Here is a 16,059-nt window from a genome sequence, read left to right on the forward strand (position 1 = left end):
CAAGATCACTTCCACCTGTATTCTGGTTTGTCCCACAGGGGGATCAAAAGAGCAGGGGGCGGTGGGGATCCTTGGTAAATCACACCCTGAAAGTATTTGTGGGTAAAACTGTTCAGTAAAAAGTTGTTTTATGCAAAAGATAAAGAAAAAACAAATATGACATCAATTAGGTTAGTTTAGAAATTCATTCTGAAAGCCAGCTGAGCTGTTTCTGGTGTGGTGGTGTAATCATGATAATCTCTTCTAGTTTCTAACATTTTAATTCTGAAACACAAAGAGCATCCAGAATGTGAGATAAAACATGTGGAATAATTTAATAAATAACACCCCCCCCCCCCCCCAAAAAAAACAAAAGAAAACCCCAGTGGTTTAGGGATTGTAAACAGTTGACAGTATGATAATACAGTATGATACCAAATAAAAGCCATTTTGCCTCTACTATAAAACACCATGAAATGAAATCATCTTCACAAAAATTCCTACTAGTGCATTATACTAAGGCATACCATATGCATGTAGTATCTCGTTATAATAATATAACACAGTGTCCTGACATCTGACAATAAAAAGATGACTTTCCTATTTTAGCTATTAGCAGTAAGAGTTGACTGACATGCATGCTCCTATGCTCCTTACCTACAGGAACGAGTATAAAGCAAACTTTTCGTGTATATAATTATTTAAATACTTTAACCTTTTACCCAAATGATTTCTGTGAAATTGCACACGCAATCAGAAATTAATCATAACACATTAATATCCGCACGAGCCACTTAACACAAACCAGTTGGTCACATCGCAGGAAATCAGTTTAGAAGCTCACAGCTCTGTTTCTGTCAGCTTCTGTCAGGATTTAAGACATTTTCAAAAGAGAAATGTATATATTTATGGTTATGGTGCAGCTGAAAAATGTCCCAAAGCAACATAAAAATACCACAATACATATAACAGGTCCTCCAGGCCAAGAAGTCTAAAGTCCTATCACAGGTGCAACTCTTTTACATGTAAAACCGTATGAGTTATTTAAAGTATGCAGATAATCTTTTAGATAGTGTTTGGTCATAAACTGGACCAACAGCTTCTTTCAGGTAACACGAGAGTTGCAGTGCACTGGGGCTCTTCTCTATGCTGTCATCACTGCAGAAGGGATTCGATCACAGCGTCTGGCTTTGCAGATCTTTTCCTGTGTGGAGATGGGTGTGTGATAAACGTTATCAAGCATTTCAAAGAGCTTTTCAGCCTGCTCAGTTCTCAGAAAAGCAGCATATCATGATATTGACTAACACCATCATGCTTACAGCTCATATCAAACTGCTATAAATACACTAATTATGAAGAGTTGCTAAATGTTTGAGTTCCCAAACGATATTCAGGAACTCAACGCTATATTTAAATTGATCACCCTGTTCTTCACTTGGACTGCATGCACTTCATATTCATGCAGTCGAACTCAAGAACAAAAAAACAAAAAAGATAAAACATAAGTAGAAATGTCACTGATCTACAAGTACACATGGAGATAACCAGCTCACTGTTTAACAAATTATTCTGAACCCTGCATCTAAAGAACCCATTTACACTTGATCTGTTTTTGCATCTAAGCTTAAACTAAAAAAAAAAACAAAAAAAACAATCAGTTTGACCTGATTAGTACTTTAACTCTGCCTCAGTGTAACTACGTGAGGAAGATCTTCCTCTGTGATAACTGCAGCTGGGGTAACAGAAAAATTAAGTAGAAATCAACCATCTCTCTCCATGATAAGCAAGCGCAGGAACGCGATTGCAACAGTCAGCCAGGAGCAATAATCTGATCCAAATTCAGCACTAAGGGAATAAAAAGGCCAACATTAGAAAGAGGTGCAAGTTTGAATTTTGGTGTTGTTGGTTAATGGTAGCTATTAGCTGGCCTGTTAAAAAAAAAAAAAAAAATTATTGTGGAAGTTTTTTTTTTTCCTTCCTTTTTTAACATTTCGGTCATTCATCTTGCAGACAAGATGCAGTCCAACCCATGCAAACCAAACTGGGTCAAATCACATTCAAGTACATTGTACATTCAAGTTCATATTTGTTAACTAAGAGGAAACAGAAGTGTATTACATACTGCTATGACAAATGTAGATGGGGGAGGAAAATGTGTGTGAACTACACAGGGGACAGGTAGTCAATATTAAAACACAAGGTACTGATTTGTGTAGAAAGCTCTCTACCTTCGCCCCGTCTTGGGACGGCCACTCTTGCTACTTTTAGAGGTCCTGGGCCTCTCTAGTTTCATCAGCGACTGCCGCATACTCTCCTCTGTGTAGGCTAGATACACATGAGACAGATCCACCTCAAATGGCTACAGTGACAAGGAGAAAAGAAAAGAGGTCAGAATTACAATGTAAAGAGAGAAAAAAAATCCACAACATCAATGATTACATAAAAACAACTTTCCACAACTCACATCTTTTTCTTTTTTGTCTGGAGCAGGGGTCTGTTTTCTCATGTTGTTGCCAGTGTAAGCCACACATTTCTAAAAGAGAGACAAATCACCAGAAAGAAGGAGTGAAACTCTTTAAACGGATGCTGATTAGACTGTGCACCAGTGTGTGAATTAGCTGTGCAAAGTGAGCTCACCAGCTGCCACTCTCCAATGTCCTCATTCCAGTGCACATAGTTCTCTATCATCTCCTACAAGCAAAACATGAGAGATTATCAGAAGCACTATCTGGAAGTTGAAGATGAGATATGTTGCATGGTGAGAAAACAGCAAAAGTAACATTTCTTTTGTAGGCTACTTGGAAGGCCATGCAACCTTCCTGTTTGCCTGCTTCTCAATGAAAATGTTTAATGCTGGTAGATGTTGCTTCCCATGTAAAAATGTAATCGTACAGGAAGCTCATTACTAATGTTTGAGTAAAGAAAGAAGCAGCTTTTCCAGTTTGTACATCTGAGTTTAAATGCATGTATGTCTACTAGATTTTGAATTGCACCACTTTTGAAATCTGTTATCTCTTTTCACATCTACTATGCACATATACACGACTTGGACAAAATACTTGGTAACCTACACACAACACCTACTAGAGCTGCTCGCCCATGGAAACCCATGCCTAGCTAGAGGCACATTAGTTTCTGTGATGTTATTACTGGCAGAGGAGGCTAGGAGCTCTACAGTTACTGGGTCATCAGAGCGTGTCGTGCCCTTTCAGCACTTGACGATCCTGGTCTGTGACATTAATTGGTCTGCCACATTTTCATAAACCCCTCCAATTCAAGCTCAAAGTCTGCGCTTCAATCACATATTGATGGATTGAAAATTCACTGTTGTGGTGTACAGAGGCAAAGCTACAGAAATTATGTGTTTGTCAAACAAATTACAAACGCAGCTTTTTGTCTTCCTGCTGATGTGCGCACACATACTGTGAAGAGCACTATCGCACAGTCTGTCTTTTTGTAGGTACTTTGGTAAAAACAAATTTGGCTTGTATATCTGTCACAACATCTCATTCAGCACTACAACATAGCTTTCTAACAACATCGTACTACGCAAACATCCTGTTTTAAATTAGTAGATAAACCTTAATAGCTTCTTCTCCTATGGATGTGTGTTGGCCAAAGTAAAGCTGATTAAATCTGACCCTGTGTTACTCTGTTTGCGGTCTACTCTACAACATCTGGCTTGGATGCTCTTCTTTTAATTTCCTGGAATATATGAAACAAAATTTAAATGTATGTTTGTAGATGTGAAAAATAATTATTTGGTCACAACAGTCACTCTGTTGCTGGTTGGCAAAATTCACAAAGGTCCAGCAGTAACAAATCCTCTCTCTTATTAACAAAGGCACAGATCTTTAGGAAAATGCTATTCATTACTGTCAGTGGCATGTCATTACAACTGACATCTTCCTACAAATACCATTTCCCCATTAATAATCGTTAATACCATATCAGGATTAAAGATTTACAGAAGTTCACTAATAATCAAAACTTTCATTATGTGGATCAAATATGTGGAATTTCTGGAAAAAAAAACAACAACCAAAAAAGAAACAGAGGGGTTTGTTGCTACTGTGAGACTTTTGGTTGTTTTTTTTAATCATTGTTAAAAACATTGGAAAAAAATATGGAAAGAACAACAATAACAATAGGGTTTTATTTAGAAAATGTGATATTTCTAAGTATATCCTTCAGTTTTTAATATGGCTTTTATTTTGAAAATCTCACACAATCTGATCATCTTGATAACTTCAAATAAATAACTGGCAGCTATAATTATCAAAGCTGACATTTTCAAGCATGTTGGTTAATTCCTGTAAGTAAAAGGAGGGGTCATTCAGCATACAAGACAAAAATTCATGCCTAAAGATTGAAAACTGTGGGCAGGTTAGAGACAATTGTTTTGATTCTAACATCTGACAGTTAATTAGTCCAATTCAGACCTACCATTACTTTGAGTAAGGGCAGATTTTCAAAACAAATTATTAATTAAAAATTATTAAATAATTCAGAAAGAGTAAAACACATGCACAAGGTGTCTGAACTGTGTCTCTATGACAAAAGATGTAGAGCAGGGGTAGGCAACCTTTCTGATGACGAGTGCCGTCTAAAATTTCCTCAGAAGTCAGTGTGTCATATGATTAGCAATAAATTTAATAACGCTCTATATTAACAGTTACACACTATATAGAACCACTTCATAGAATTATATTTGTTTGCAGATGTTTGCAGCTATCAGCGAATAGTTATCAGCTATTTTGAAACAAAAAAAAAGACACTTTTTATCCATAACAAGAACTCCATAACAGCAAATGAACTGTACAACAGAAAATGCTATTTCCTCACAACAATGATAAGAAAAATAAACTGAGCCAATATGGCATGTTTGTTAATACAGGGATACACATGTTAATGTGATCTCTGGTCTCCCACTCAGAGACACAGGTCTTCAAGTGTCCAGCATTCAGACGGCTACCTGAGGACACTCTTCATGTGAGAGAAAATCTGCTCACACAGACGTGCAGAGCCAAATACTGTCAATAAGGCCTCTGCAATGTTTTGAAGACAGTTAAACTTGTCAGGTAGTGATGTCCAGCAGGTGAAAATACAGCTCCATGAACACGCACAGCTGTGGATTCCAGCTGCTTCGATGTTGCATTAACTGGCATTAACTCAGCCAGTTAATGCAAGACAAATCCAGCTGCTCATTAAAGCTTTCTGGTGTGATCAGAAAATAAAACATTGGTCCATACACCTGAAAGTCCCAAAAACGAGTCTGTATCCGTGTATTTCCATGGTGCTGATGCTGTGCTGAGCGGAAAGCTCCTGAAGCTTTTGAAGTGTCGGAATGTGGAAAGCTAACAACATCCCTCTCACCAGTAGGCTAAGTTATTTTTAGCCAATTACAAGTTGAATCTGGTAGTTGGGGTTGTTAGCTAAGATACCGTCATTAAGAAGTGGCACAACTAATATGTCTATGCAGCTCATTTCTGATGTGCACCGCTGGCGCGACCATTTATTTTTTAATGCATCTTCTCAGATTAATTCACTGCGTGTCTTGCCCAGGGCTGGACTGGGACAAAAAAAAACAAAAAACAAAAAAACAGCCCAGGCATTTTGACTAGAGACCGGCCCACCAGGTATTAAAGCTATAAAGCCTTTGAATGAGAACAAATGCTGTTGTGACAGTGATGTACAATCTTGTTGGTATATGTATGATTTCTATACATTTTACGTCAGATAAAAACTTTGGTTGTAAGCTTCAGATAATTATTTAATAACAGCCAGACATTTTAAATGAGAATAAGAAAGTTTTTCTTTGTGCCCCACCTTTCCCTGTAAATGCCCTGCCTGGCCCCCTAGCAAAACTTTGCTAGACCCGCCCCTGCAGTTACCAACTGTCAGTTACATAGAAAAGGATGCTGGTGTTATTTGTCTCTCAGAAACAGTTCATAACTTCCCTTCAACTCATTCATGTCACCTAAAAGGTAAACCTGTTTCTCCATCACCTGTTCAGCTCTGATGATTCAGTAAGAACATCTCCTGGTTTCATCTTCATGTTTCCCTCTCACCACATATCCAAACCGACATCATGACCAGCAGCTTTTACGGCTGTGGCTCCAGCAAACATCAGCTGATACTAGAAATTAATATTAAATAAATTCTAACAACAGCTGATCAAGCTTGAACATGCTGCTGTTGTTTAGCGCGAAATCCGGCGGTTTCCTCTTTCTGGCGCAAAGTGGGCGATAAACAAACAAGAGAGAAAAGCCGATCAGCTGCTCATTGATCAGTTTCATGATTGAAGTAGCAACAGGAGAGGGAGGGGAGAGAATGAGAGGAGAAGATGCAGCTGACAGCATAAAGATAGAAAAACTCCAGCTTTGTGCCTTTTTCACTGTAGCTGAAGTACAGGACAAACTGTGTTCCTTTTCAGCTCAATACGAAACGCGTAATATTTTCTCTGAACACAGGACGATTCCGTCTTTTTATGGGATGGTTGGCAACTCTACTAACTAACCGTATGAATAAAATAAAGTTCACTATCAGTAACATCAAAGCACCCACCCAGCTGTATAGAAACTCTGTAGTGCTAGCTAGTACGCAGTACGAGTTATTGTAACTGACTGTAAAAAGTCAGCACAACGAAAATAAACTCCACCTAAACTTGGTTTATATCTGACCCAGATAGACTGCAAGTCATAACTTCTTACCTAAAGTTCAGTTCACCTGACACTCGGACCGGCCCCGCCTCTGGTCTCTCCTGTTGCCTCCCCTTTCTCTCATCCACCTGCTGGCCACCACTTGCTAATATTACTGAATCTGTGGAAGCTACGCCATATCCACCACCAAAAACTGAGTTATTTTTACACACCGGCCAGCATCTGGCCAATCTACTACCTTTCATTGTTTATACCGTTACAAAAACAAACAAACAAAAAAAATCATCGGCCCACCGAACAAATGCCCGGTATGCCCGATGGCCAGTCCAGCTATGGTCGTGCCATCACTTAACCCTGGCACGGGTGCCTAGGGTTGCCGACCCCTGATGTAGAGGAAGCAGAAGTAAAACAACAATAAATAAAGCCAACAACAATATAAAAACAACCCCACTCAATTCATGTCAGATTTAGATGATGTATGCTTAATGTGTGTATGTTTAAATAACAGGTAAATACAAGTATCAGATTAGCCTTGTAACTAAAGATGTCTAATATTACAGTACTTCTACTGTCATTGCGTTATCTGGACTTCTCTTAAAAGCCCACACATGCGCACGCACGCACGCACGCACGCACGCACACACACCTGGTATTCCTGGGGAATAAAGTTGTCTATGATGAGCATCTGGAGCCGGAGTTCTCGGCTCAGCTGGCGGATATTCTCGAGGAGGCCTTCGATTTCTCTGTGATGCTCTTGCTGCAGATCTGCCATCTAACCGATGAAAAACAACAATGCTAGCGGATCAGTTTCTGCTAAACTGATAATACATCTAGCCACAAAGAGCTATTTGATTAAATCTGAATATACATGCTGCATACACAATTAATAATAGCAATACTTTAGTGTCTCATAATGGTCACCCTTCTGTCCCGACAGGGAACAAGTCAAAGAATAATGATCATTTATGGTGCAACCCTTTGTTAAACTTACTTCAGATTTGGCAGCCATCAGCATGGTCCATACTTTCTTCAGCTTCTTGGTCTTTCCTTGAGCCTCTTCCTGCAGGCTAGTATACTTCTCTTCTATATCCAAACGTTCTTGCTGTTTTAAGAGGGACGAGGTTTGTGATTATGCACAATCAAGGTACTTTTGCAAGCTTTTGTTTGGGTTTACAAAAATATATTGTGTGTATGGTAAAGGACATTATACCATCGAGCTGCAAGCAGGAACAGCCACAAATAAACAGCAAAAAATCAAAATATCACTTTTAATAATAATAATAAGAAAAAAATAAAGCTTTCAAATATCTTTAATTCAGACATTAAACTAAAAGGACATGAGTTTCAACTTTTATCTGAACATCGATCATAATCAATTTGCACATGAAAGTGTGTAGTATTAACTTCTAACCATATTTCCAACCACAGTGATGCAATAATTTCTCTAAAAGACAAGCAATGTAACTGTCAGCATATCCTGTCATCTCAGTGAAGCACGACAGGATAATGGTTAGCTATGAGTGGCAAAAGAGTCGCAATTTTTTGAAGCAAAATGTTGCCCAAAAATAAACAAAAAAACTAAAACAAATTGTAAAACTATTAATTTAGCTGTTTTTTTTTAAACCACTGGTCAGCAAGCAAACAAAACATACATACATGAGATATTCTCTCCAGGGTAGCTGACAGATATGGGTTACAGGTTTAATTTCCGAATGTATGTGTTGCTTTATTGTGGTTACAATGTGGTACAACAGGTAAAGAAGAATTTCCCAAGTGGTAATGCTGATTCATTATTGTGACATTACCGTCAACAGCGTGACTATCAGCTGCCAAACTTAGGAAAGGATGAGATAATGCGTGGATTCAGTGACGTTATTTATCCGTACCTCTTTTTCCTCCAGTTCCTTCCGCAGCTGCTCTGCTCTCTTGCGACGCTCTTCGAGTTCATTGTTGGACTCCTCCAAAAGCTTCTCCTGCTCCTCAGCTTTGGCCAAGAGGTCCACCCCACCCACAATCACCTTCTTTTCTAAAGCCGACAATTTCTCTAGCAGGAGGTGATGCTCCTGCCTGACATTTTAAAAGGCCCACCAATTACCAAAATTAGCAAATACCACAAATGATTTTTAATCAAAAATAGAATTTATTTTCTCTTTATTGACTCACTGGGCTTTAAGAAGGTCCTTCTCCCTCTTCTCAAGCTCTGCTCTTGCCTTGTTCCTCTCCTCCTCCTCCATGTCTAGCTTGGCCTCCAAAGCCTTTCTTTCCTCTTCAATCTTTGCCTGCATCTCCACCATCTTGTCTGGGGAAACCTTCTTCCTTCCTGAACAGACACACATAGGACAGCAAAGAGCCTTAGTGGTTGTTTAACAAGCACTTGTCACTGTATAGGTATTGGATCATTTAAAGGCAGATTCATTCCTCTTTAACAATCAGCATTAGTATTATTTAATCTGTGCAGTTTCTGAGCAAACCTGTTGGTCTTCTGAATGAGTCCTTATAAAGGGAATGCTAGTAGGATCCATGTGCATATGTTTCTAGCTTGCTAGTGCACAGTATTAAATAATCAAAGTTAGTATATGCAAAACCTATGAATAAGGGAAACTATAAGAAATGCGAGGATGATATGGTGCTTATGAAAAGAGTAAGTATTAAGGGTGGCAGTCAGACAATGGACAAACAGAAAAATGCTAGCAGTGCTTATACAATCAGCAGTTATCCAATCGGTTAGTGAAAAGCTACTAAAGCACGTGTTGGCAATCTTGATCATTTTAAGTGAGCAAAAAACATTGTTTGTAAAGGACAGTTTGACCATGTAGACTCTTACACCAACCTCTTTCTTCTTCAATTAAGAGGTGTATAGCAAGTCAGACAGGCATCATTTGCACCAAAAGGAGGAGAAAGAAAGAGCAACACATTACAGAGTGATTCGGAAAGTCTTACATCTCTATAAATTGAAACAAAATTATTTATTTATATATATATATATATATATAAATAAAAATGCTGATGAGATGAGAGGCATCTTTTAGTGATGCCAGTCATAAGACACACAGGAAAGAAAAAAAAACCCATAATGAAACATAATGTGGGTGAATTAGGTCTTAAAGAAATCACAATTTGAGCAGGTATAAAGTGAGGATATTGAACTGTCATGCACAAAAACTGATCATTCGGGTCATCTGTAAAGAAGAATAATAGAAAATATTCTTCAGATAACATCAACCTTTCACAAAGAGTTGTCCAGCTGGGCAGATACCCCAAATTAATGGACTGAGTGGATTCAGGAATCTGCAGCATGAGCACCTTCATTCAACGGACAAACTTGCAATCAGTTTTATGGAAACCCTAACAAGGCCTGGGAGATGACAATGAAGGTGTGTGGAGCAGTCGGGAAGCGGGATTACGCTGTGAGCCTACAGGAGTGGCAGTGTGTCAAGGATAGTACAAAGCCCCTTTTCACACATGTCCTGTAATTCACAAACACAATGTAGAATTACCAAACTAGGATCGACACCCCAAAAGATTGCATGCTTCCTTGTAATCCAGCAATGCAATCCTGATGCTAATTGTAAATATAATAACAAAAGAAAAAATAAAGGGGTTTAAGGCTTTCTCCATTACATCAACTGATCAAGGCTTTTAACAAACAAAGAGGACATTAAAAATATATATGAATTTTCACTAAAAATAGTGAAAATTGAGAAAATCTTCAGAACCCAGACAACTGCAATAACCACAGTGAAAAATAGTAACAGGTAACTAGGTAAGCTGACCACTAAAGAGGAAATGCAGCAAATTACTTGAGTCATTGACGGGACATCGAGGCCTTAGGAAATCCCCTAAAGAAAACCACCTACATCCACGGCATGAAGAAAAAAAAATTCTGTCTTTATTAGACATGAGGTTGGTATTCAGCTTTCATTCATGCTCTTTTACAGAGCATAACAAGAAAAACTATAAACAGCATACAAGCCATCGTTTAATCTTTATTTTAATCCCCATTCGAAGAGTTGCAACAAGCTAATTAGGAAATACGGAGGGCAAAAAACTTTAAAAAACTAGAAATATAGACTATATAATTACGGATCATATTTACTTTACTGTGAAACTGCTTAGGAGCATCTGTCTAAAAAGGTTACATTGTTTGGGGAAACTAAAATGGGAACAAGACTTGTCAAAGAACTGCGTCTAGTATTCATGAAAGCAAACAGCCAATAAAGCGCAAAAGTACACGGCACAGCAAATGTATCTGTCTCATGTGTGAAAAGGGCTTAAATTTGTAGGCAGGTGGGTTGGTGAGCAGAGTGCTGCTCTAACTCACTATTCTGAGGTTTGTCCTCAGTGGACAGTGGCACTGCGGAGGTGCAGTCACAATTTGAACTGATGTTGTCTGTAAAGGAAAAGAGGAAGTACTATACCCAACAAAGCCCACAATGAGAAATAAAAAAAGAGAGATAAGGTCTAGCAGCGTTTGTTTTGCAGTTTGCGGGTATATCAACTGCAGCTCTGTAATGTGCACATATGCATATAAACAAACATAGCAGACGAGCTTACTCACAGCATACGGACAGTTTGGCTGCTATTAATTTAGAATAGCTTCATACTATATCAAGTAGAAAAGTCCCAACTGAAAAATATGCACACACATCAATTTGAGATAAAAAAAAATAAAAAAAAATAGAACAAAGCATCAAGAAAACATCCAGCACTGCAACACATACCGAATTCATGAGTATTTAACACCTACTTTTTAAAAAAAGAAGGTGAGAATACCAGGGAAACTAAGAGGTCTTATGTTTAAGGAAGACTGTGAACATTCAAGCAGCATCAAAGCAACCTCAGTGCTGACTCATAATAGAATGATGACAGTGATAAGGCCTAAAACATCTCTTATGCAGAGCATCACTGTAAGCAGATTTAAGGTTGAACGATCTATGTGCTCATTCACAACTGTTTTTACCTCTTCTTCTCCTTCGACCATCTCCTGCCACCCCTCCTTCATCGTCACCTTCATCCATCTCCTCTGATGCACTGCCATCAGAGCCAGAGATCTCTTCACCTAGATGCGTCACAAAGTGGCATTTCACAAAGACGTGGCGTTAAAAATTATATGCAAATCAAAAAGTGCAATGATTTCTTCAAGCTCTGGTTTTTTACCTTCTTCCAGCTTTTTCTTGAGCTCCTCGATCTCTTTCTGAAACTGACGCAGCAGGGCATCTTTAGGATCCTCGTTGATCCTGGCTTTGTTTTTGATGTTTTTAGCCCTATTGGCATAGCGAAGGGTACTGATGGTCTCATCATAGTTGTAGTCTGCAGGTCCTATATTTGCACACTGGAGGGAATTAAAGTGTTGCATTTAAAGAAGTGAGGCAAAAACTTTCAATTCAACATTTAAAATACTGTAAAAATCCCCCTCAATTTAAGGGTTAGTTGGCTTTTTAGTTAGGTCAGGAGTTAGTTGTTTTGTGGTGTTACAGCAAAACAGATCACCCAAAGTATTTTTCAAAAACACATCTATGGTTTAAGCAAGAATTCAAGGTTTCTCTAATTATAATAAATCCTTCCATCCTTGCAAAGACAACAGCACGCTGCTTCCCAAATTTAGCAGTACCATCATTGTTTTGGAGTTTCCACCGAGTGAATCCTGGAGTAGTCGGGTCAGTTTTGAGTTCCTGTAGGGAACGTGAGTGCTCTTGCCATCCACCAGGGCTGAGATGACATTACCCAGCGTGGAGAGAGACAGATTTATCTTTGTTGCTTCCTTTAAACGCTGACCTGTGGCTCCAGTCTTGCCCTGTCTTTCTGAGCCCTGTAAGTAGTGAAAGTCTATATTTAATTAATGGCAGTGAGGTATATCATGGACTGTAAGAATATAGTACATACACCCAATATCAATATCATCTCCTTTAGTTTAGTAGTACAAGAGTACATACCGCAAGGTCAACCAGATGAAGTTTTCCCATGCGCACATGCTGGTTGCCGTCTACGCCCTTCTCGCTGCACTCGATGGTGATGGTAAAAATAGCATGAGAGCGCGAGCTATGTTCATTCATGTTTGTGGCTCCAACAGACCCTAAAAATACCACAATAGGGTTTGACCAGACAATATAATTACGGTGATTGATTCAGTAACATTAAAACAGAACCTGAAATTAAAACTTTGAAAATGTTATTTTTGCATATTTCCCCATTTACTCTTTAGCAGTCACCATTTTCCATTTACTACAAGTAGGATGAGAGCCTTTTACTCTGACGTGTGGTTTTTTTTTTTTTAATCACAAGAGATAAATATCTCAGTTAGGAGGAATGAAGATCAGCATTTAGCTTTGTGGCATCTATTTCACTTTCAGTACTGCCTGTGTTCTGCTTACGGTTTTTGTGGCCCAGTGTCATGATCCTGTCCATGTCATCAGCATTGTTCACGACGTAACCAGACAGGTCTTTTATGTACACGCCAACATCTGGTCTTTCTTTCACCTGTCATAAAAAAAAAAAATCAACACCATAATGTTGAAAAGCTGCTGTCAGAAATACACTAGCAAAACACTGAACATAATCAAATTAATTTAGCCATCTTCTGGAAGGTTTCAGTTCAATTCAATTCTATTTAAAAATCACAACAGTCGCCTCAAGGCACTTTATATTGCAAGGTATAGACCGTGCAATAATATACTATAGTCATATATGGATAAGACTATAGTGTCCTTAATGCCAACTTTATCCGAACCGCTTTGTTAAAAGTTACTCATTGTAAATGCAGTGTTACCTCTAGCCTCTGCAGCTGGTCCTTTCCCAACAAATCCCGCACCTCTTCGTTGTAAATCTCCAGGTATGAAACACGAACTAAAAACCTGTGGAAGGTAAGTGCAAATCAGACACTCACTAAGACTTCAAACTGTAAATTGTAAATATTTTACCTGTAACAGTTTAGGTCAAAACCTTTAAGAGCTCTGTTTAGAGCCCTTAAAGGTTTGGAGCCTTTAAATAATTTGAATTTTAAAAAATCGCCTGAGCCAAGGTGTGAAACTGGGTGTGGCTCAGGCGATTAGAGGATCATCAGGGGGTCCTTTTGTCCCTCTGTGGGGGGTTACTCCCACTAGGTTATATCTGGGACTCTCCACCATTTGACCTTAGAACTGAAGAAGCTTCTCGGATGAGAGGTGAAACGTCTTCAAGCAACTTAAAGAAGTCCAGACGCTTTTCTTTGCAAGCTCCTTTGATCAACACTTGAGGATAAACATCGCACTTCACCAAAGACTGAGTTTATGTGAAGCCAGTTACAGACATCCTCATTACACCTTTGACATTCACTACTGTGGCTTCTTGACAGCCACAATTTATAACAAGGCTTCAGCTAACCATAAATGGATCAAATGAAAGGGCAGTTGAATCTCTTAGGTTGTGTGTCAGGTCTATACTAGTTGCCAGGTTTTTGGCTAACAGCTGTTTGGGAATCACCTTGCTGGTGCAAAAATACTATTTTATGCCTGTCAAACAGTGTTATCTTTGGCTTTTGCGTAGACTAAAGAAATGGAAACAAACTATGCATTTTAGTGACAATGCTGCTACTAACAAAAGTCCTAAAGATGTAACTTGTTCTTTGCCAAGTTGTCTGCAATTGACTGGATCAATTGTGTGTAACTGATTGTGGTCTTACCTTGTGTCACCCTCTGCCTTGGCAATGTGCCCAAAAATATGAGCAAAGGAATTTGGGATTATCCCTCTGAGCCCTGGCACCGCTCTCACACCCTCCATTGTGAAAGTTTTTCCTGTGCCAGTCTGCCCATATGCAAAGATTGTGCCTGAAATGGACAGAAGAAAATAAAAATCATTACTTCAAATAATGCATGTGGAAAATAAGAAAGAAGAAAAAAATGCAAAGTTTACAATCCAATAAAGAGAACAGCAATGGTTTCTTAATTTGAAAAAGCAATGTGTGTAGTCGCATTAAATATACCATTGTAACCCTCTAACACTGAGTCAATGATGGGGCGGGCTGTGAGATTGTAGACATCCAGCTGTTTACTGTCAGGACCAAAAACAGTGTCAAAAGTAAAGGTCTTGGGAGGTTCGTGGGGGGTCTCCAGCTTGTTGACTGTGATGGTCCCACGCATCTCATCCACTATGACGGCCTGTTTGTGGCCCATCGTCGTCTCTTTCTGGTTGAGGGGACGACATCTCACCACGACCTTAACGTTATCGCTGACCTCCTGCTTCTCAACCTTATGGCTCTGAAAAAAAAAAAGGACCACAATACCATAATAAAGACAGTTATTTCTAGTACGTAGCAATAACTTTTATTTTACGAACATGGATATAAGGGCAGAGCTGTCAGGTCGATTCAGTGGAGCTAGTTTATTAGTTTGGACTAAATCTGAGGGTAACATTTGTAGAAGCTAGCTAACGGTGAGGTTATGCTTGAGTTACCTGCTTTGCATTTGCCGCTAGCTTTTTTTGCTATGCAAAAATACGCTTGGACTAGTAACATAAATGACAATGCTAGCTAGCAAGCACCACTCAAGAACACCAAATCTGAGGTGACACGCAAAACCCAACGTCGGAAGAATGAGTCTGCGGGGTTTTTTGTATCCTACAGCAACAACAACGGCTAGGTTAGCTGTGCTAACCGGTTAGCATCACATCAGCAGAGGAAGGGAGGAACCCAGTTTGCAAACAAAACAAAAATGCAAACATGCGTGGGGACTTACCGGCATAGTGATAAGGCCGAAATGCAATTACAGTGCACGTGTAGTAACAGTAAAATATTTTCAAGCCTTTGTTCATTTGACTCTACGTTATCCGAAGCATTAAAATACCAAAGCTATGCCCATATTACCAGAATCTCACAACCGATCGCTTGTTGTTAGGTCTGCTTGCGCATGCGCTAACCGGTCGTCACTGGCTCAGTCAGCTGCAGTTTAATATTAAATGACATCGAGAATTTAATGTTACGGAGACAAGTACAGGTGGAAAGTATTGGGAAATATTTTGTTATAGAGTGATTCACTACACACACACACACACACACACACACACACACACGTCTTTATATCTTTGAATAATACCATCTGCTTGCCCAGCAATGTTCCCTCTAATTTTTCATGTGTCTAAGCGAACACACAAACTCCCTGAGAGGACACTTGGATCACTGTGAGCAACAGCAGACGTGTGCACTGTGGTCACGCCAGCATCGAATCCATCCAAGTTACATGGTTTATTAAAATAATCAAATTACAACATTTACGTTAGACTATACTTTAACCCACTTACAATGAAAATTTAAAAAAAAATATTGTTCATGACCTGTGCAGTTTGTTAACACTATTGGAAGTAAAAATAATAATAACTTGTACTCCAATTTTGAAAACACAACTTTCTTTTTTTTTTTTTTTTTTTTTTTATAAAGCTCTGACTTGTA

At 38.9% G+C, this 16,059-nt stretch overlaps 1 protein-coding gene across 2 annotated transcripts; it reads right to left on the bottom strand.

The window, feature by feature from the left end:
- Positions 1-338: 338 nt before the first annotated feature.
- On the bottom strand, positions 339-15,525 carry kif3a (kinesin family member 3A). Of its 2 annotated transcripts, XM_076892166.1 has the most exons (18): positions 15,350-15,525; positions 14,599-14,872; positions 14,299-14,443; positions 13,408-13,492; positions 13,013-13,118; positions 12,575-12,714; positions 12,253-12,450; positions 11,799-11,973; positions 11,602-11,700; positions 10,963-11,031; positions 8,805-8,961; positions 8,528-8,708; positions 7,633-7,743; positions 7,288-7,413; positions 2,617-2,670; positions 2,444-2,512; positions 2,208-2,338; positions 339-1,183 (listed from the first exon to the last, which is right to left on the bottom strand). In XM_076892166.1, exons 1-18 carry the CDS (start codon positions 15,353-15,355, stop codon positions 1,135-1,137), a joined length of 2,175 nt encoding a protein of 724 aa, XP_076748281.1. In that variant the 5' UTR covers positions 15,356-15,525; the 3' UTR covers positions 339-1,134. The 2 variants fall into 2 exon arrangements, with proteins under 2 accessions (XP_076748281.1, XP_004541014.1); XM_004540957.5 differs by lacking the exon at positions 10,963-11,031.
- Between the last annotated feature and the right edge of the window lie 534 nt (positions 15,526-16,059).

Source organism: Maylandia zebra, linkage group LG2 (genome assembly GCF_041146795.1).
Source record: "Maylandia zebra isolate NMK-2024a linkage group LG2, Mzebra_GT3a, whole genome shotgun sequence".
Lineage (NCBI taxonomy): Eukaryota > Metazoa > Chordata > Actinopteri > Cichliformes > Cichlidae > Maylandia > Maylandia zebra.